The following is a 23,199-nucleotide window of genomic DNA, read 5'->3' as shown; positions in this document are numbered from 1 at the left end:
GAGGAGGTGACAAAAACCAAAAGATTTTCAAAGGTAAACTTCCCTTTTGAAATTTTCAAGGATCCTCTAATGACGAGAGGTTGGATACATCCTGGACAGGTTACCAGTCTGTCGCAGGGCTAACACAGAGATATAGACAACCATTCACACTCACACCTAGGGGGCAATTTAGAGTTACCAGTTAGCCTAACCCCACTAACTGCATGTCTGTGAGAACCCGTGCAAACACGGGGTCCCGGCCAGATGCTGGAGTTGAGTGCTAACGCCTTCACCACAATGCTGCCTTAGTTCAAACAAGGCTTAATTTGACATTGTCAGCATTTGTCTCAAATATTTGATTAGTTTTTCCCTTGCCTGGAGTTGGTGATATCACCAGGCTGCAGATCAGAGCTGAATTCAAGCAATCCCCAACGGGATTAGGGATAAAGGAAGATTGACTCATCAGTTGATTCATGTTACTGCTACGCTTACAGGTACCCACCTTTCCTGATATCAAATTCTGTATGCAATCCTGAAAATGCAAACACATGCAAAAATCACATCTCGTCTTCTTATCTTTAATCTTATCCCACCCCACCCTCTACCATGTTCAGATTACCTTGGTCAATTTGGGACTTTCCTCTTTCCACTGAAGTGTGGAGTGGGCAACGGAAAGTTAAGTATAGTGTCTAAAGTCCCTAAAAAGCCCTGACACTATACAAACAAGATCTGCAGCTGTTGGGTTATTCAAGCATTATGGTCTGGATTTAAGTGTCAGCCTTTATGAAAATTACATGCTTACTTCTTTTACACCGGCCTGATCCTGAACACGCACTTCATATCGATTACAGCAGGATGAAAGACACTTACTGAAGTTTGGTGACATTTAAGAAGATGCAAATATATGTCAACAGAACATCTTCTCACACTCATTTAACATTTTAGGGACTTAATTCAGGCTTCAGTTGAAGTAATAATCATAGATGATAGAAAGTAAAATATGGACACAAGCTGCAAAACACTGAAATGGGGCCCCCTTGTGCTCTGAGAGCACAGGTGCATCTTGAATCTTTTAAAAAAAATGCAGACATGAATTGAATCCTGCAAAAACTTAAATAAATAATTTGGGCCTAAACAAACTTCTGATGTGTTCCCCTGATTAGTGGGTTTGATAGCTGTCATTACTCGCAGATGGAGGAGCGCTAACCTACTGCAGCATTTACAGCTACAGAAAATGTGCCAATGACTTTTAGTGAGTCAAAAGACCAAAGTATTTTTGAAATGTGGTATGTATGTTCTTCACTTAATGCAAATTCAACTGTAATTTGAGTGAAAAGTAATGTAAGTAAAGTAAAACTAAAAATAAAATGAAAAGACTGCACTGGCAGCTGAAAACTGGATGTGCTTAGTCTGATAGGCTGAGTTAGTGTCTCCCCCTTGTGGATACAACAAGCCAGGCTTCATTTAGACGATGCATGATTAGATGTATGTATAGACATGATGGAAAAAATGTGCTAACACTAACAAAAAATAAATGTTTCCTTTTACTATAAAAAATATTATTTCACTGCATTTTTAGCAAACAGGTTATTTGTTAAAATGGCAATATTTGGCCAAAATATGAAAGAAAAAAAGCAACATATGTTATATGTATATGTAATACCTATTTGAAATGTAATTTCAACAAGACACTAACTCAGTATCAAAAAAGAGCAAGAATGAAAATATGTCCACAAATGTAAAGTGAAATTTTTTTCATATATATTTCACACTTGGGGTTTTGTATCTGCTTTTGGCCATTCTGGATTGAGTCCCAATACAGTTTACAGTACTGTGCAAAAGTCTCAAGCCACCTCTCATTGCTTCATTTATTTTCCTTCCAAGGAACCAGACTTTGTTGTAATTATTTTTAAAAGGACTTGATCTGTAGTTGATCTTTTAAAGTTTTTCTTGGGCTGCCTTTTCACTCACTTTCAGTTCAGTCTTCATACCTGACTATTTTCACCTTTTATATATTGATTGAACTGTCAGGCCTAGAAAAAATATATACAGTAGATGAAAGTCGTGTCCTTAAGAAAAAGGAAGAAATCCAACAAGGATCTGAGACAGGGTCTAGAAGATGCATCGGGCCTTTCAGTACTGTTCACTGAAGCCTCATCAGAAATGCTCTCAGTGGAAAGGTGACTGTCGAGATCTTATTCTTAATGAAGGGAAAAGGGAGAAAAGGCTGAGCTATAACAAACTGCACATGAACTGGACTAAAAATTAGTAGCAACAGATTTTAAGGAGAGATGAATCCAAATGAAAAATTTGGAGGTCTTCCAGGCTAATGTTTAGTTTGTTTTATTTTAACCTTAGCAGTTTGTGAACATCGTATATTTGACATGGTTATTATTTGTGCTATCAGTCTCCTGAAAAGCCATTAGCAGATCAGTGCTCTTTGCTATGAAGTGGTTAGGTGGATAGCAAAGTATGAAAGAAATACCTGACCACAGAAACTGACAAAAACAGCAAATTTTGCTTTTTAAAAATGGTATAATATTTTCTTAAACAGTGTATATGTTGAGTTTTACTAAATACTGAGGAGGTATTTTGAGTTGTGATGATATTAGATGATCTTTTTTTTAAAAAAAAAGGACAAACATTAAAATTAAGTAGGCAGAATCCTCACAGATACACGAAAATGTGATAACATTGCCTCAGAATTGAAGACACTTCATTGGCTCCTATTGCTATATATAATTACCTTTAAAATTCTTATATTAGTTCACAAAGCTCTCAATGGCTTGCCCCCCAAATACAATCCAAATTCCAGAAAAGTTGTGACATTCTTTAAATTTGAACAAAATGAAAACTAAAAGACAATATTTTATGCACAATAGAACATAGAAAACAGAACAAATGTTCAAACTGGGAAATTGTTCATCCACTAAATGTGCTCTTTTCAAATTTGATGTCTCTACAAGTCAAAAGAATGCTGGCACAGGGCAACAAACAGCTGAAAAAGTGGGAAATGTCAAAAAGGGAGAACATCCAGGAATTAATCTAGGAAGTAATTAAGCTAAGTGATCTGTTACATAATTAGCTATAAAAGGGACGTCTTAGAAAGGGAGAGTCTTTCAGAAGTAAAGATTGGGAAATGCTGTCAAAACTGTGAAGTAATGCATAAAAAGATAATGGAATATTTCAAAAACAGTGTTTCCCAACATCAAATTGCAAAGGCTTTGCAACTCTCATGATCTACAGTGCAGTGCATAACATCATCAAAAGATTCAGAGAAGCTGGAGGTGTCTCTTTGCATAAGGGACAAGGCCAAATACATATTGCATGGGGTCAATCTTAGGTATGATTGTGTTGCTGAAATTAATAAATAGGCCCAGGAATGCTTCCAGAAACCACTGCTGGCAAACACAAGCTGCTGTGCCATCTGCAGATGCCAACTAAAGCTCTATCAAATGAAACGGAAGCTATAGTTGAACATAGTCCAGAAGCGCCGTTGTGTCCTGTGGGCCAAGACTCATTTTAAAAGTCGGAAATTGTTCCATGGTCATATGAGTCCAAATTTTATATTCTTGTTGTTAATCACAGACGCCGCGGCCTCCAGGCTAAAGAAGAGGGAGACCTTCCAGCATGTTCTTGGATGGTATGAGGATGCAGTGTAAGTGTACACAGTATAGGCAGCTTGCATGTTTTTTAAGGAACTGTGAATCCTAAAAGTTATATAAAGGTTTGAGAGGAACATATGCTCCCCTAAAGATGATGTCACAAGGAAGGCCTTGTGTATTTGAGCAGGGCAATGCAAAACCACATACTGCAGCTATTACAACATACTGCAGCCATGCTCCGGAGAAGAGTCTGAGTGCTGAATTGGACTGCGGTCCAGATCTTTCACCTTGAGAATATTCGCTGCATGATTAAATAAAAAAAACATCAAATCTGACCACAAACTCTTCAGCAGCTGAAAACCTATATCAGGCAACAATAGGACTATTTTTTTTAAAGAAAAAAGAATGGGACTAAATTCTGACACCAAAACTCCAGAAACGTACAACCTCAATGCACAGAAGTCTTCAAACTGTTTTGAAAAGCACAAGAGATGCTATACTATTGTAAACATGCCCCTGTCCTAACTATTTAGAGACCTGTCGAAAGCATCAAATTTTAAATCAGATCATTTTGTGCATGAACTTGCACAGTTTTTCACTTTAAACATTTATGATGTTATCTATGTTGTGAATGGAATATTGGCTCAAAGACCTTTGCATGAAAGTCTTTTAGTTTTCATTTTGTTCAAATTTAAAGAACATCATAACTTTTCTGGAATTCAGGTTGTTCATCTGACTCGCTCACTATAAACCAGTCAGACCTCTCACGTCAACAGGTACAGATCTTTTAGCTGTTCTCAGAATCAGATTTCAGTCTGCTGAGGGTGATTTTAGTTACTGTCATCCTGTTCGCTGGAACAAGGTGCCTGCTGACTTGAGATCAATTACATCTGTGAGTACATGCAGGCTCAAAACCATTTTATTTACACACGACTACACTTAATAAGTGTTGCTGTTTTGTTTTGTTTTATTTTGTTTGGTTTTGTCCCATTTTGCTCTTATTGCAGCCTTAAGGCAAAACTTTTTTCTGTGTTAAGATTATGAAGTTTACATGTAATGAAATGTGCTATATAAATAAAATTGCCATTGTCATAAAAATTCTATAGCCCTGAAGGACAACTTAAAATTCTGCGTGAAGTCACCCTGTTCATACGTGACAAAGGTTAAAGCATCATCTTAAAACTAGCAAACACCTGCCTCATGGTGGTGCTAGAGGAAAAGTCAGTTGATGTCCAAAATAAATGATAAACTTAATCTATGTTATGTCAATCGATACAATAGTTTGGGGGCAGTAGTATTTTTACAATTTCATCCCAGACAGCAATATTACATGAAAATCTAATTGCAGAGTAAATTAATTTAATTTGAAAGTTATAGAGAGAAAACAGTGAGGTGAGGATGACGGTTCTTTGACCTTTGTATTCATTTCACAGGCGTCCAGCTCATTAGTTACTTGTCTACCTGTCTGGATTGTGACTATTGTTTAGCTGCACTCTGCTTTCATTCTTAGTAAAGGTTTAGTTTTGAGTCCACACCTCTCTGTCTTCCTCCCTCCCTGCCACCCACCTCTCTCCCTCCCTCTGTTTCTCTCTCTCTCTCTCTCCCTCCGCTTGTCTGCCTGAGCAATAGACCAAAGAAACAAACCTATTTGGTTTCCTGGTTGCAGCAAGACAATCAAGACGAGGGGCAGAGTGACATCAAGCAAGACAAAGGAGAAACAGTAATGTTTCAGGCCATGACAGAAAACATGTTTCCGCTGCGCTGACAGTAGATGCACTAGCTCTAGGACTGCTTTGCTGCTGAGATGTTGGTAAGCAAGAGTACAGTGCTTAAAATATGCTATAAATGTGTAGGGGTGTAGAGAGAGAGTGAGAGAGAGAGAGGAGAAGAGAAGGGACCGTGATGGTAGAAGTTTCAAATGTTTTGAGGGCTTGGTGTTAGCCTCAGTGCCTCTTTGTGTTTTATTTTTAGTGCTTTTCTTGGCCTTTAGTGTTGTAAAGTCCGTATTAAGTTAAACTTAAAATGTAGAATTTGTTTTGTAGCACTTGTATTTTTGTATTTCTGAAAGACGAACACAGGAGTGAGCGAGAAATCGGTAAAAGTGGCTGTATTGGCTGGAAGTGCACACTTTTCTTTTCCTTTTTAAATGAAACGTAATTGTAAGTACTCCTATTGTCTATTGCTGGATAATGTAATGCTACTGGAATGTTATGGCTCAACAATGGATGCAGTTTAAGGAGGACAAGATGCGTGCTTCTGAGATTAACACGATGGCACGCAAATATCGTTCTAAAGACAAATATCAGAGTGAACGCTCAAAAACTTGAACCACCCACTAGCTGCTACTGTATATTGCTTATGAATATTCACACACATTCAAAAATTGCGATTACACATCTCCTGACACAGCAGAACTGTAGATATTTATTAGCACACACCCCCACACACTCACAGACTGAGTTTTTGGTTGACTTCACCTGAAACCTCACATTAGCAGAACAATGGCGGCAGCAGATTTGGGCGCGTCCAGGAGCCCTAATTTGAGCTCCGGGCCCCCGACTCGTGGTGATCTTCGGCTTGTGGACAAGACACTCAGAAGACTGGATAAACTCCAACAGCTGTGTAGTACACCTCGGCTAGGACTGAGGAATAGTCCACCATACCTACCACAGCTGGTGTCAGAGACCTCAGCGCTGCTCATCCAGGTCTGGGAGCCTTTCCAAGACTTCAGGGCAGCAGGTGAACAGGTGCCACACGGAGACGAGGCAGAGTACCTGAGGATCCATATCAAAAACCTCTTTGATAAGACAGAGCGGGCTGTGCTTCTGTTTAAAGAAGGACGGAGGAAGATATATGAAGAGACTTCAACTTACAGGTGAGAGGGCCCCTGTCTGGCATCTACATACACAAACGAACACGTGTAAGAGGGAAAGTTTGGTCCTGAAACACCAAAATGTTTCAAAACAATACAGTAATTGTTTACAGAACGAACAACTTTTTTTAAAGAAAGAAAAAAAAGAAAACTGCATCATTTACTCATTATTACATTTTTACTATAACAGAATATTGTGACATTTGTAAAATTAGCATTTGTTTAGATTACATTTATGTTTTCCATCAGTTTAACCAAAAATACAAGCTCATCCTAGTTTCAGCTTCTTATATGTGAAAGCATGACCTTTTTTCAGTATTTTGGCTTTGGGCTTGTTCAGACAACGCATGTGAAAACATCACAAATAATACATTTTTATTTATTTATTTTTGGACAGCATACAGATTGACGGGTCAATCTGCCAAATTAAACGTAAATTTAATCTGCCAAATTAAGTCTTATTGTCAGTCTTATTTCCAGAAGTCCCACAGGTCAAATTTCCTTAACAGCAGCATATGTACGGAAGTAGGGAATCAGTTTTCGACCGAATTTTGCACCAAGAAGCGTTGTTTATGTTGTTAAGAATTGATCATGTCATGAAAGTGATTGTCTGAAATGTTGGCCTTTGTCCGAACGAGGTCTGAATCATTGTCAGACTTCTCAAAAGCACGGCCTGCCATGACGCTTCGATTATAGGGATGGTTACGCTAAGGTGCCGTGTTTGTTCATTTCTAACTGTAATGACGGCAGACTGACTGAATATGGAAAAACGGGCCAACAGCACTTATTTTTCATAATACAGCTCAAACATTTGTTTTATTATTTAATTAGTAGCATTAAGTAGCATTAAGTAGTGGTCATTTATGATGCCAGACATACGTGTCATACATATGTGACATACATATGTTCCTATGTGATGTTTTTAATGATCAAAATGCTTCCCATCCATGAATTTGTCCACTGTGTTTGAAATTTTTCAGTTTCTCACAGGAACCAGTCTGTTAGTGTGGCAGGGACAATGGATAGTAATGTAAATGTAATTTAAATATATGCATGCTTTTTATCACTATAGACTTAGATGTTATTTTAATTTACCACTTCTAATCACTGCTTTGAAATGTTTTGCAGTAAACCATGGCTACCAAACCTGGAATATCAAGATTTACTTTACAGATATTTAATGCCAAAAGTGATGATGAAAGCCATTCAGTTGACGGAGATGAATTGGGTTAACTTGTCTTTGCATAAAATTGTTGAAAAATATAATTATTTAATATCTAAAAACATTTTAAAGCTATCAGATTAGGAAACAAGAAATTTTTGAGGCATATTCCTGTATGAAATATAATGGAGTCATAAATGACCTTGAGGTTGAGGTACCTCTACTTCTTTAAGACTAAAAAAAGGCAAAAGGTCTGAGATCTTATTTAATCAGACATTGTGCAACAGTCGACTTGCTCTGGCCAAAGTGAGATTGAATCAGTCTGTATGTGGCCACTGACCGTGAGTTTGGCATCCCCGCTTCATACCAATTTTTCTTGCAAGTCACTGTAAGATCTTAGATTTGAATTTTCAGACTCCATTTCTTTGGCTGCCACAAATGAAATCGGCCGTGCCGATCGAAATAACGCAAATACCCGAGCTTTCCTAATCGGAGCAAATACAATATGTTTTTAACCAGATGCTACCAAACAAAATTGGACAGAAAATAATAAAAAACAAAATGAGTGAGTCCGCATCTTATATTATTATTGCGATCATGTTCTCAAACCAATTTTTTTTCTTATATAACAAAGGAATGGTAAAATACGAAGATGCTAATCTCAATTTATGCCATTTGATCTGGTGTTAAATCTTGTGTAGAGTATCTAATGTAGGTGTTGTGGCTAGTCAATTTTGCGGCAATGAATTTTGGTAACCCATGTCTGAATAACAGAAACCATAAGACCTATTGTTTCTCTAAACTCAATTTCTACAGGAAAATTAAATAGACTTTGGAAGAAAAAAGCAAAACCTCCACCAATTTTTCTTCCAGTAATCGTGACCAATGGTTTGTAGAAAGAAAAAAAGGTCAAATAAAATAAAGCCCAATGTAATTACCTGATTTAAAAGTCATTCTTACTTGACAGCAATGATAGAGGTTTCAGCTTATCGAACAAATTAAATGCACTGAAGAAAAAACTATTTTAAACCATCTATAGAAGCTGAGGCAAAATAAAATAAGACTGTACTGTAACTTTCTGTCTGCTGTTTTGCTCAAGTGGATACTCTGGAACAACTTAACAGACTTACTTTTATGTGGAGTGTTGGCTGCATTTTCCTGCACCTGTTAGGAATACTAATAATTAAAGGGGAAAAGAGCCAACCTTGCACTTTTGTGACGCTAATATGGGGAAACTAGAAACAACAACAACAACATCCTTTGAATTTGAGCAGCATGAGAGAGAGACTGTCTAACCTTTAACATGATTTTTATTTCGGCCTATGGCTATGAATATACTAACCTGCAACTGGTGTCAGGTCAGAACTGAGCGAGCAAACAGCTATGTTGCTGTCACAAGATTAGCAGCCTGCCAAATATATTAGCTAGCGTGAATGCTGATTAAAGAATAGCTGATTTGCAGTGTTCTCGGTGAGCACCAACTAAATTACAGTCCAATCTCTTATCAGTTAGCTGGTGACAAGCTGATGGTAAGAATATACCTTTTTTTGTCGTGACTGACTGTTGTTGCATTAAACTTCATGCGCTTTGATATTACATTTTAGTGTTTTAGCTTTACTCCAAGGCGCTGGCTGGTTCGCTGTTGAAAAGCAGCGCTCAAAATTTGTGCGGCAACTCCGAAATAAGTGGAGTTTTCTCCAAGTAGAGACAAACTTTTGTGAGCAATCCTACCCTTTATGGTTTTGCACTAAAAATTCTCTCCTGTCCTGCCACATTTAAAATATTCCTGTTTGGCGAAAAAAACACAAAGCAGCAGAGTGTGAGTACAGAGAGTATGTACGGGAAAGTTTATATAGGGATGCTGAACCATTTTGATATGACTGTTAATTACTTTTTTGTATTTTTTAACAACTATTTTCATTTTGTTATTGAATCAAATGTACCTAATAATTATCCAACTGTCTGTTACATTTATTGGAAATACATGTAGACAAAACACTTGTACCTAGACAAAGATTTTCACTGGGACAAAAGACAGCAGGTAGAGCTTAACAAACAGCATGTCAGAGAGTTTCTAGTCTTTGAAACCAGTTTTCCTGCACAATCTATTTTTCTGTGCAGTATGAATTCCAGTTTGCAATATGATTATTTCTGTATGCACACTTCTGGAATTTAGATAATTATCCATAAATAATTGTTTTTAAATGCTTTTCCAGCTCAGGGTTGTAGCTCCAGCCTGTCCCAAATGTCATTGGAAAAAAGGCGCATCAGGTCCTGGACAAGTCACTAGTCCATCACAGGGCTAATATAAAGAGCAGCCCCCCCACTCCTGCAACCAACTCAGCATCATTAGTTAAGCTTGCATGTAAGCCTTTAATCTGTGCAGAGTAACTGGGGCGCATAGTAAAAATAGACACAGAAAGGCTCCAGGTGACCATAAAGTTCACACCACAAAACTGCTTAAAGTGACACTGATCTATTAACTGAAGTTGCACGCTATATTATACAATGAAAAAAATCTTTATTTATACTAAAAGACAAAGTTAATGTACAAAATCTTTAACAATAATAATATCAAAATCATAATTACAGTTTAACTATCATTCTTATCCCTTCTTTCTTTTCATTGCTACTTCCGTTGAGGCACTGGCTGTAACTTCTACTCTATAGAGTCCACTGCATGCTGCACAATGTACATTTCTGCTAAAATTTCACTGCCAACAGCTGTTTTCAAAGATAATCTTTCCGTAGAATATGAAAATCACATAACCCATATTTAAAGTTTTATGGCGTCATCTTCAAGAATCTCATGCATGTACAACAGATGGCCCTCATACCACAAATCCTGCATGGTCAGTCATGTGGCAAGTTCACAAAGTGTTATACATATTGTGGTTTAGACATCAGAACAAGTCTCTTTTATATTCTCATCTTTTTTTGGGTTGTACTCTACCGCTTTTTATACTCATACAAATAAGCACATTTTCAACCTGCTTCTAAAATATTTGACTGCTGGAAGCTGAAATAGCAGCTCTTTACATGAAAGTTCTGCCTGGTAAAAATTAAAAACAGAAGTGAGATCTAATTATTATTTGAGACGACAGAAACAAACAGTGGAAGTTTTAGCGGTTGGAAGATTATCATAAGCGAAACGTTGATAGCTTTGACGGCATCTGAGAGAAATTTAAGAAGCACGCATACAGCTGCAAGCATTATAACAACTTCTGTATTAACCTGTGCAACACGTTAATACAGAAGTAATTCACAATTCTGTATTAACCTGTTGCACATTATACGTTTTTTAAACATGTTTAAGGAAGCATTATTCTTATTTCACCAGTCATGCAGCAAGCATTCAGACAAGTCAAATTAGCAATACCACGCTGCACTGACAATGTTATTGAAATAGTCGATTATAAGTATTATCAGCTCCTTACGCATCAAGCCACGTTGTATCTAAGGAGCTTCTAGCTACTTACGTATGATGTCTTTACGTGTGTCATTTATTTATCTATTTTTTTAAATATTTGTGTACTGTCATTTTGACTGAGAAATGGGCCTCACATAGTGTTTTGTAAAACTACATACAACTATCAAATTTCTGAAGTGGAGTAGATTTATAGTAGTCTTCCTCTGAATTATGGCAGAATTTGGTTATAAAACAACTAGTGGTATCCACGTAGTTTGGATGTTGCAAATCGTTTTAAACATGAATCTGTATTCTTTGACAAAAAGAAACACTGATAATAGCTATATGATTATGATTCTCAGTGTTAACATGTGGAATTGTTTCAAATTTGAGAAATATACCTGTAGTGTTCGATGCAAGCGGCTCTCTTTCACTTACATACCTGTCAAGTAAATCTGAAATCTTGCACCACTGCACATCTTGTTTAGTGTTGGCAGAGTTCAAATGTGGTTGTTGACCCAGAGATCACTTGAAGTAATTCTGTTTTGCTGCGTGATGTAAAAACAGAAAGAAAGAAAGAAAGCAAGAAAGCAACAGTAACAATGAACTTCACATCAAACTGTTTGAGGTCAAGCTCAAGCTGGTGAGGAACATGCCAACAATGTTCAGCTACAAATAACACCAAATTACTATAATGCAAATTATCATATCTCATAATAAAAGCAATTAAAACGCTTCCCCTAATTTTAGCCAGTGTGTTTATGGTTATTTTCAGTGCACTGTTTCTGTCTTTTGAATGATATTTTTAAGTACAAAGGCCCTGCCAGAGTGAGAGATGTGGCTTACACATTTCCTCCCGCCTCCTCCTCTACTATTACTCTAGAGTACTCTATATAACACCATAGAGGGTTTTCTTTTTCTCATTGAGGTGGAAAGTCTATAACCACTTTCCACAATAGCAAATTTCTAAAGAATTTTAAATATTTCAACAGTTATGATTGCCTCCAGAGTTGCATCATAAAACTGTTAGAAAAGAGGAAACACTTTGTGTTGCGAAATTGTTTATGAATTCACCAGGCATTCTTGTCTATACAAATACACCATCAGGAGCATCAGTTTTAAGTTTACTCAGTAAGTTTAAATACTCCAGTTATTGATTGGGATTAGTGCACAGAGCACTGAAGCAGACAGTAGTGCTTTCAGTCAATATAGATAATAAATATGGAAACATAGATTAAAGCCCTCTACTTGTTCATTGTATTTATTGTAAGATCATGAGAACTACAGATGCCCATGTGTTAAAAATGCAAAGCATATCTAAATGTCTGTAGCTTCTGTGTTTTCAAGGTTCAGCAGTAGTACATGCACTAGCTTTTTAAAAGATTTTTATACAAGTTGTGCTGCATAAAGCACATGCAGGACAGATCTTTACTTGTTAACACTACACATTACACATGCTTAAATGTAACATGTGCATGTGTGTGTGTGTGGTGGGGAGGTGTTATTGCTGTTGTTGTTGTTGTTATTGTTTTAATAGTTTTACTCCCATTTGAGAGTTGCACCAAGTTGCTTTTAGCAAAAAGACACTGAGTTCTTTTTTTTAACTAAACTAAAAGTTATAAATATATGTAACATAAAAAATAAAACTTTTAAAAATATCAATCATATTTATAGAAAGCCTTTGAAGTGCCTGGGAAGACTATTGAGACTGGCCTAAAGTGACACACTGGCCACTGGAACATTTTGTGGTATTTACAGACAAGCATGCAGCAGGCAGCATCCTGTTTGCAAGGTGGACTACCTGTTGAGTGTGTTTGATTCTGTTTGTGTGTTTGTATCTATGGAAAGTGTCTGTATTTCGAGCAACTGAAACAGAAAGGTAGTATATAACAGTGTCTACATTCTTGCACTAGTGCTAAAAGTTAAGATATCTTTTGGTACTTATCGCAATTACATAAAGCATTCGGTAAACTCATTTTAAATAGGAACACTATGTATACTTGAGATTCACAAACACAAGGGTTTCTGCCTAGAAGAAGATTGTATTGCATGATTATTCAAACAAATATCAGTGCCATTCAGAGCAAGTTTCTGCAGCCAGAGCTTAAAGTCTGTGACGTCTTTCATTCTCAGGAGGAATTTGACCAAACTGACTTTGTTGTTCAGTCACATGCTGTGGGAGCTGAAGGCCTTTTTTCCAGGAGGATGTTTTCAGGGTGACAAATACAGGGTGGCGTTATCTGCAGCTGAGGACTTTTGGAGGGAGTCATTTGGCGACAAGTGAGTATTGAAACATTTCTTAACATCGTCTTATGTGCAGTTTTTTTATTGTTGTTATTCTATTATGTGTATGTTTACATCTACCAAATGTTAAGCATGTGTCCTAACAGGTGTATAGTGCAGTGGAATACCTTTAAAGAACAGCTGAGAAGTATACATCCATTCGAGGAAGGCATGGAATCTATGGCTCTGAAGTCAACCATTGACTTAACCTGCAACGATCACATCTCTGTGTTTGAGTTTGATGTTTTTACACGACTGTTTCAGGTAAGGTGAAAATGTTGTTACTTTGAGAACCAGATGGTGTAGGAAATATGTCTATTTGCATTTTTGTTTGTGGGAGAATTGTTTGTTACCAGTAGCTAGTTAGCGTTGCACGATACATGGAATAAGAAAACTGAGTTCTAAACACAACAGCACCACTAAAGCTCGTGTTAGTTCAATGAAAACAAATCCAAACACTAAACAGATCGGTTGCCCTTTTAGAGGAGATGAATGGACAGTGTCACTAACAAGGCACTGAAAAAGATTAAGGCATGCTGCATCCAAGTTCAAATCCTCTTCGCTCTTCTCTTTTAGCCATGGAGGACTCTTTTAATGAACTGGAACCAGCTAGCCGTGACTCACCCAGGCTACATGGCCTTCCTCACCTATGACCAGGTTATAGCTCGTCTGGAACACTACCTGCACAGACCTGGGAGGTGAGGATTCATGCATCACTCAGGAAATATAAAAAAAATATGAAAAAAGGTCTCAAGAATCTAAATATATATAAATAAGAGAAGGTTTTCATTTATTTCTGCAATATTGACCTTTAGTTTTCTGGGGGTTTATTCAATAAATGTTTCTGCAAGCAAACAAACATTAGCCATGGCCACAAGTATCATGCAGTGCAAATTATTTATTGTTATGATAGCTAAGAATGAGAGGAATTTAATCTGAAAATTGTGTAAAATCTTCCGCTGATATTTCTGAAAAACCTCAATGTCTGAATCTGTTTATTTTCATTTTCTGCGTGAGCTACATATTTTCCTTTTCCTCCCAGCTATATCTTTCGTCTGAGCTGTACAAAAATGGGCGAGTGGGCTATTGGCCACGTGACATTCAACGGTTCCATCATCCAGACTATCCCGGAGGACATACCTCTCTACCAAGCTCTGATTCAAGGCTTCAATCAGGGCTGGTTAGGACAAACATACGCATTTCTCTGATTCACTTTTCTTTTGTTTATGTGTTTTCTCTAAGCTCTGTGCTTTTCTGTGCCTGCAGCTACCTGTACCCAGATGGCCGGGATGTGAACCCTGACTTGAAAAGCTTGTGTGAACCAGCCAGCAGAGGAAAAATTAAAGTTACAGAAGTGAGTGGATACAATTTATACATCGTTATCTATTTAAAGCGCACTAACCGCAGCATCTTGAACCTTTGCCAAGACAAAACAGATAATATCCTGAGATGTTGTCTTGTCTCTCTGACTAAATACAACCACCCAACAGGAACAGTATGAGCTTTACTGTGAGATGGGCAGCACCTACCAGCTATGTAAGATCTGCACAGAGAGAGATAAAGACACCCGGATTCAGCCCTGTGGCCATCTCCTGTGCCAAATCTGCCTCACAGGCTGGCAGGTATGAATCCTCATCCACTGACTCAAAGGTTTCAAATCTGTAACCTATTTAAATCCATTCAAATGCACAGACCCATGTTCAAATATATCGCGCTCATACAGAGACGTTAAAGTGAGACAGACAGTTACTGTAACTGTTGTTGTGTGTTCATTGGGGTGAAACAGTCTGGGCTGGCTGAACTAGATATAGTCTTTTTAGGCCACGGGTTGGTCGTTGGTTGCATTCCTGCTGTACTGTAACAATGCGGGTTATTTGAATGTGGTTTGGGGTCGGTGCAAAAAAAGATTTCTCATGCAAATACTTAAAATGTGGGATTGGTAAGAAGTTATTTTAACTCTCGAAAACTCCCTTGATTTATTTTTTTCCCCAATATTCATATATTATCTCCAAAACATAATATGCAAGTATTACACTTCGACATGGCAGTGATCTTTATCTTCCACGTTTCTTTCTTTCTTTCTTTTTTTGTTTACATGAAACATTATAGTCAAGCTTAGGCAATATCCAGTGCACGAATGCTTATAAAGCACCTGTAATATAATGTGTCTGCCATTGTACAAATTCTACACCTTTCCAGGGCTACAGTGTTCACTCCTGTGCTCTGTTGAGCTATTTTTAGATCACATATTAGATTTTATAGCTTGATATCCAAGGCATTACGCTCAAGAATCATCCTCTTATAATGTCACCATTATTTAATTGAATATAATGGAGATAATATAAAGCAGCTCATAGCCTATTCACAGTAATATAAACATGAAAATCTGAGGACAATGTACAGAATACCATGTGATAGTGATCTTTCAATACACTTTACATTTGACCTCTTTAGATGGCAGAAATCTCTCAGCCAAAGAAAATTCAGTCATCATGTGTGCAGCATGTCCTGTGTGCACTTCGTTTGTGCTCTTCCAGGGGGGCTTCCCCAACTTCCTACTTCCTCTTTCAAGTTACAGAGTGACAAAGAAGATGTCCAATCAGAATTAAAGCTGCAGCTGTCAAATGATAGCTTCATGGTCTTTGGCTAGTTCTTTTACTCAGAGAATCCCAGCCAGTGGCCCTCCACCTATTCAGTAGGTGTTTTATTTTGTTTCTTTTTTTTGAAGGTGCAGAGCAACATGTCCTGACATTTGGCTCAGGACTTCCTGTGTGAGCTTAGCCTCACATCCTCCTCAAGCTGTATCGGTTACGTTCACTGTGAGAAAAAGTGTGCGCATGTAATGTGAGAAGGAGAAAGGCAGAGAGAGAGAGTGAGAGAGAGAAAAAGAGAGTAACTTGAAAAGAAAATTCAAAAAGCTTCATGGATGCCGCACTACAACGGAAAAGTTGTAAGTTTTATGAGATTAAGGTTAAGCAAACTTTCTTTTTAACAGTAAGTTTACTTTACATAGACATCTAAAGTGTAAGGAACATAACCCAAAAACAAAATCACCATTGCAGCAGCATACCAAATATCAGAATGCATGTGTTAAATTCAGCAAGAGTTTGAAATAGCCCATTTATAGACTGCATGCATCATATTTCAGTAGTGGGAATGCTTTTACAGCGGCCCTGCAAGTATTTATAGATAAGATCTCGATTAATTTGTTGTTTGGAAACTTAAATATGAAGTTGTTTAGTCAGACGTCTCTTTATCTCGGTCTGATCATAACAATTATGTTATCTACAAGATGGCAAAAAGCATCACTGCTTCAAGGAAATGTCCTACATATCCTCTCATTTCTGTCCTGTTTCATGTTGCCAACTCATTCCTTCTGTCATATCTGGAGTACGGCCCAATAATTTGGCCATGTGCTGCTGATAAACATCTAGAAAAAACCTCCTGTTGAGTATTTTTGCATTGCTCCTTCTGTACCATTGTGTGCAAGATGCATGCTGTTCATGAGAAGTTAAAGGTGTTTCTGCTAGTCATACACACAGCTATAGTGAAATCTATGTCTTATTTATTTTGTGAAAAATTTGTAAGTAGTGATTTTAATGACGATCATGTGATACAACAAAATACTCTGGTCAGTTAGATTTAACGTAACTAATTTATTGAAAAGAACTATTTTGTAGAGAGGTTCCCTCTAAACATTAATCACTGTTAAAACTAGAGACGTACCTGCGTACAAAAATAGATAGGATGGTGAGCAGTCTGTATAATCATATCAACAAATCGAGGTCAGATCAAAACCTGGAAAAACACAAAGGGCGGTGTGTTATATGTGTTATAGCAGCGGAAGCAAAAGCAGAATGTTACAACGATTCCCTTTTATCTTGAGGTGGAAAACCACAATCTACAGTGTCTGTTGAACGTGGTATTTTCCACTTTCTTTATCTTTCAAACAGCCAGAGGCCTTTGTCTTTGAAGACATGTTCAACATATTCCACTACATACTGTACAATTTAAAAGATATGAAGCTGCTGAAGAGAATGGGTGTTTCTTCACATTCACGTGAACGTTCTCTTTTCCTCTGCCCATGATGGGTTGTTGATATTCATCTAGCAGAAGTCAGCTGGCCAAACCTGCCCATACTGCCGGTGCGACATCAGAGGAACAGAGTCCATCCTCCTGGAGCCGTACGTGCCAGTCAGCGATCAGGCGCTGGTGGAGGAGGGCGATGATGACGACGACGAAGATGATCATGAGGATATTGAAGAGGTGGTAAAGGAAATAGCTGCCCTGAGGAAGGTGTGTAAATACGTTTCTGTGTTCCATGTTGTTTAATTTTAGCTGTGCTGTGCTAGCAAATTGAGTTTTTGGTCTGCCATCAACAGCCTGGCCTGCGATCGGGTTAAGAGAAAATAATTGTTTGCATGTATCACCTCTAGCAGGTCAACTTTCTCATGTAGTTTCATCATTCAATGTCATCGTTTGGACAAAATTAAATTTGTCATTAATCTTTGGTTAGTAAAATAAGTACCTGCAAACTCATTAGACTGCAATGTACCTTAATGTCAATGCTAGTTATAGGATGCTATATGTAGTCACATTAGTATTTACTTGAGAGCAACATTGTCCAAGTATAGATTCATAAAACCACTTTCACATCCGTTTGACTCTACAAATACACATTTGCAGTTCTGTGTTTAAATAGTAGTTATACAGTAAAATCCAGGCACCTTATGTGCACCATGCATCCTCATTCGCATTTCTGCAACTTTAAAAGAAATTCTCTCTATTGAGTGAAATTTTTTTTATTTATTATCATTTTTATTTATTTATTTATTTATTTATTTTCCAGTTTTCCAGTTTGGACTTCCAGGTTCCCAGCTCTCACATTAGCGCTCCACCTTTACCCCCTAAAAATAATACAATGCCACGCTGTCCCTCTCCCTCCGTCCACTCTCAGACGTCTGAAATTAGGACACTGCCCAAACACTCCACCTCTTATTCGGTAAGTTTTTGCTGGCATTCAGGTTAGTTGCATATTCTTCTTGGTTATGGCAGCTTGAAAATGTGAGATGCTGCATTTGTCCAGTTCTCCAAGAGACTAAACTTTAAAAAAATGTTAATTCATGCACAGTAATGAAAAGATTAACCAACTGCCGTGTGCATATGCGCAATAGCCGACGCCTGTACAGTCACTATGTTTGTTCTCTTCTGCAGCCTCAAAGTAGCGGTGAAACGCAAAGGTATAGAAAACAGACAAACAGGTGAGCAGAGTTGTTGTTTTTTATTTTCATTCCATTTTTCTTTTAGTTCAGGTTAGTTTCAATCAGTGTCCAGAGTGGATCGTCAAGTTTTAGTTGAGTTTTTATTGTTTGAAAACAATAAATTGTTAAGTTTTAGTTTAGTTTTTCTTTGTCTCTTTATGTCTTTAGTGTCATTATTATTATATGGAGGGAATATGTCAAAATCAAGATTTAGGAAAATCATTATATGTATTACAATAAATACTTTTTTTTTGTAAGTAGTGGAAAGTAGTCATCTTACAAACCATGTCCAATCATTTCTTGCAAATTGCCTCACCAGACAAGTTTTAATAACGTTTTTACCAACCTAAGAGATACTAAAACTAAAGATATTAGCTTTATATTTCTACTTTATTTTTACTTTATTTATTTATATATTTACAATATTACAGTGTACAGCTACTTTTAGTTCTTAGTTTGGTTTTAGTTTACTTTAATAACCTTGCCCGTCAGATCGTGCTTGTATGCTAGAAAGAGCATTTTCCTGCTACTCAATTAAGTTCCATGATGTTTTAGCTTTATTTATAGTCACCTGGTAGTCTTCTTTCAGAGAAGTAAAAAGCTGCTTCTGTGACAACTGATGGCTTTGATGAACTAATTTGACAAACTACACAGGTTTAAATGTTATTTTCTTGTTTTGTATTAGAATGGATCATTTAATTGTTATTTGGCAAAAAGTATTTAGCAACTTTGTAATTAGAGGAATCATAAGATGATTAAAAATGGCTAGGCGACCTGCAAGCCTGAAAAATTATATTAATCTTAAATTACTTAATCTAGATACAGATATTGAGCCTATTAAAATAATAAAAATGTTCCTATGCTTTCTAACTATGTGTTAGAGCAGAGAGGTCATTTTTAAAAATCCAAATGTTTCTGTTTTTGCTTGTTAGGTGATTCTTGATGGTTTTTATACCTCGGATCATTAGCTTAGGTTGATGGAAAATACATTATTTACACATTAAGTTATTAAATAAAATTTTTAAAAAAGCAACTCAGATGATAAAATACACGTCTCTGTCTTTATTTAGTTGTCGAACGGAGGGTTTACGCGGCAGTGAAGAGGAATACGCTGGTGAGCTGAGACCACGCCCTTTCTCTCACAGGTGATTGACTCCTCTCTCCACTTAAGTTTCACAACAATAAACAAGTATTTTTTTTATCCAGTTTTGTATGTATACATGTAGTGCAGTTAGCAATCATAAAGACAGGATGATTCATGTAAAGCAGTTAATTTACTGGTATGTTTATGTGTTTGTTAAACAGCGTGGAACACCTCAGAGAAGCAAACTTTCCTTCCTCCTCTCAGAAAGCTGTCGACAGTAAGTCGTAGTTGTTACAACCTTCTGTACATGCGAGCAAACATGCAGAGGACCTTCCATCTTAAAACGAACTAAAGAAATTTCTGACACATTAAAGACACACAGCTGCACTGCAGAGACAAATAGGCCTCTTCAGGTCTTGAATAGGATATATTTGTTTGCTTATTAAGCTTTACTTGCTCTTCTTTATGATTTTTATTCTACATCTCAGACATGTTCACCTTGTCATGACAGAAAATTAGAAAATTAAACTCATACTGTTAAATATAGTTTCATTTTTGACACATTGCAGTACATTAACATAATAATGGTAGCACCGAGATCATTTTTCACAGGTGAAAACTGTGAAATGGAAAACTGTGAAATGGATTTGCTCTTATTTATTAGGTTTAGTTGTTATTGTTTAGTATTTTATCAGAAGTTGGAGATGACATTCTATACACTTACATGAATAACATAAGTCACCTTAAACCTCTAGACTTCTTATGAATATTGTGCATTTCACATGACATCTCTGTTTGATTGTGTGCAGGTGGAGCACCCTGGCTCGGACCCAGCATCCCTGTAATGGAGAGAAGACATAAGGAAAAGGAGATGAGCAGACCAATGCTCAGAAAAGACAAGTATGCTCAGGGAGAGATGAAGAGAACAATGTCATCCTGAGTGACAAACAACACGTGGAGTCAATAGACTTTTTTCAGAGAGAAATATCTGTGGACTAACATAATTCCATCCAAGAAATCAGCCTTTGTTGAATGTAAAAAATAATACTTAAGGCTGCAAACTACCATGTGCATGCTGCAATGCTTAAAATGAGCGGAGTGTTTGGGACTAAAAGAAAAATTGCCCACTGTGGCCTCCTACTGTTTGATAATTGCACTGCCATTAGCAGCACGGTAGGTTCAGTAGTAATTCCTAAATATAGTGTCACATTAGATCTTTGGAGTTAAAGTATTTACTGACACTCTGAAACAGAAATTAAGGAGAGGCTTGATAATTGGCAATGTGATTTTTATTAAATAATAGAAAAATGCTACCTCGATCGTTAATCTGTAACATGAGTTTGTTCTTGTAAATGTTATAAGAGTACAGAAGGGCCTCTATATTGACAAAGCACTTGTAACTCTTTGAAAACACCAGATAAATAACATTTCAGTCGTTCAGTTTTACATAAAAGTTTTTCACAATTTCTTCAGATATGATATTTGACCTACATGCAGAAGGCGTGCTGCATGTGCACTTTAACCAGACTTTTTGAACATTTATTTCTCTCTCCCCATCACTCAAAATAAGGGTCTTTGACTATGTGTGAGTGTTAAGGTGCTGCAAGATATTGCTAAGAAAGCTGTATCATGCACCTCCAAGACAGAGTCACAGAAAGACCCTTTCTCTGGAAGGGCAATAGCAAAGGTACATAACAGAGGAACGTTTTAATCTGAGAATAAGAGAGAATGTTGTTATATACGGGTCATTGCTGTTTAGGTCATTCTCTAGTGAAAAGAGTAACTCAGAAAGATCCATGAGAAACATGCACAGTCCGTGTGACTGCAGGCAGTTCAGACGTGAGCTATATTGAAAGTGATATGTAAGTGTTACTATATCTGACGTAGAAAGATTGCCATCAAAATAAAAGAAAGGAAATGATACCAGGGTTTTTATTCAGACATGAAGTGATACATTAAAAGGCTGTGAGAATAATTTGAAGGAGTGCATTTCTGAAAGGAGCTTTATATACATCTGTAACTGATTGTAAATGCAGTAACCTGTAACTGATGCATTTTTTGTCTTCAAGTTTTATTTGATTTTTTTTTTCATTAAATATGAACAGACCAATCAAAAATGTGTGTATACTAAGAAGTTTCATTTATTAGTTTTTTTGCCCAGCATGTGGGATCGGTACAACGGCCTCAATCACCTCCGAGGGGTGGTAGAGTTTCATCAGCGTGATGTCGTAACCTAGAGTCTGATAGTCATACCTGCACACACAGATATATAAAATAAGCCTCAGCTGTTTGTCTGCACGACTGCACGGCCACTAACAACTCCAACATCATTGTGAAGTTTGCGGACGACACTACAGTGGTGGGTCTTATCACCAACGGTGATGAGACAGCCTACAGGGAGGAGGTCAGCGCCCTGACCCACTGGTGTCAAGACAACCATCTCACCCTCAACGTCGCAAAGACAAAGGAGCTGATAGTGGACTTCCGGAGGTGCAGAGGAGTACACACCCCCATCACCATCAACGGCGCCGCTGTGGAGAGAGTGAGCAGCTTCCGCTTCCTTGGTGTACATCTGGCTGAGGATCTTACGTGGTCAGTACACATAAACAAGACAGTGAAGAAGGCGCAGCAGCGCCTCTTCTTTCTCAGGAGACTGAAAAGATTTGGCATGAGCCCCGCATCCTCAGGACCTTCTATCGCTGTGCCATTGAGAGCATCCTCACTGGATGCATCACCACCTGGTATGGCAACACCACCGCTTACAACCGCAAAGCTCTCCAGAGAGTAGTGCGGTGTGCTGAACGGATAATTGGAGGTGAGCTTCCCTCCTCCAAGACATCTACAGGAAGCGGTGCCTGAGGAAAGCGGGAGGATCATCAAGGACTCCAGTCACCCCAGCCATAAACTCTTCAGACTACTTCCATCAGGAAGGAGGTTCTGCAGCATCCGGTCCCGTACCAGCAGACTGAGAGACAGCTTTTTCCACCAGGCCATCAGACTGCTGAACACGTCATAGACACCTCACCCTCACTACTGGAACTTCAACATTATGCACTCCATACTGTACATTAATGCCACTGTTTTGCACATACCTACCTCTGTATATTTTATATTTTATATATCTTATTTTATTGTTTACTCTATTTCATTTGTAAAACATGTATATACACACACACACACACACACACACACACACACACGTGAAAAACATATTTAGTACACACATTCAGTAATGTATATACCTTTATATATGGTACATATATTTATTACTTTTAGATTAACCATTTTTATATTTTGCTTGTTGCACGTTATTGTATTTTGCACAACTCTGTTGCTTGTGAAGCTTGCACACAAGAATTTCACTCGCATGTACTGTACCAGTGTACCTGCACATGTGATGTGACAATAAAGGTGATTTGATTTGATTTGATTTGATTTGAGTATTTCATCAGTGAACGGAAATATTAAGCTGTGTCGTGTAAAAGTAAATCGCAGACAGGGCCGATCCTTTCTTTCACTCACTGAGGGAGCCAGATGATGATGT

General features: G+C 37.5%; 1 protein-coding gene across 3 annotated transcripts; it reads left to right on the top strand.

Annotated features, from left to right (window-relative positions):
- Positions 1-5,224: 5,224 nt before the first annotated feature.
- Positions 5,225-21,910, top strand: cblc (Cbl proto-oncogene C, E3 ubiquitin protein ligase). Of its 3 annotated transcripts, none has more exons than XM_031726133.2 (14): positions 5,225-5,394; positions 6,082-6,459; positions 13,161-13,307; positions 13,418-13,574; positions 13,887-14,008; positions 14,353-14,490; positions 14,577-14,664; positions 14,801-14,932; positions 17,421-17,606; positions 18,160-18,312; positions 18,525-18,571; positions 19,642-19,716; positions 19,877-19,932; positions 20,465-21,910. In XM_031726133.2, the coding sequence occupies exons 2-14, from the start codon at positions 6,086-6,088 to the stop codon at positions 20,593-20,595; spliced, it is 1,806 nt and encodes a 601-aa protein (XP_031581993.1). In that variant the 5' UTR covers positions 5,225-5,394; positions 6,082-6,085; the 3' UTR covers positions 20,596-21,910. The 3 variants fall into 3 exon arrangements, with proteins under 3 accessions (XP_031581993.1, XP_031581992.1, XP_031581994.1); XM_031726132.2 differs by having other exon boundaries at positions 6,079-6,459; positions 20,465-21,909; XM_031726134.2 differs by having other exon boundaries at positions 5,226-5,394; positions 6,079-6,459; positions 17,424-17,606; positions 20,465-21,907.
- The last annotated feature ends 1,289 nt before the right edge of the window (positions 21,911-23,199 follow it).

Source organism: Oreochromis aureus, linkage group 11, assembly GCF_013358895.1.
Source record: "Oreochromis aureus strain Israel breed Guangdong linkage group 11, ZZ_aureus, whole genome shotgun sequence".
Taxonomy (NCBI): domain Eukaryota; kingdom Metazoa; phylum Chordata; class Actinopteri; order Cichliformes; family Cichlidae; genus Oreochromis; species Oreochromis aureus.
The sequence above is the reverse complement of the archived record's forward strand: the minus strand, read 5'-3'. Positions and strand labels throughout refer to the sequence as shown.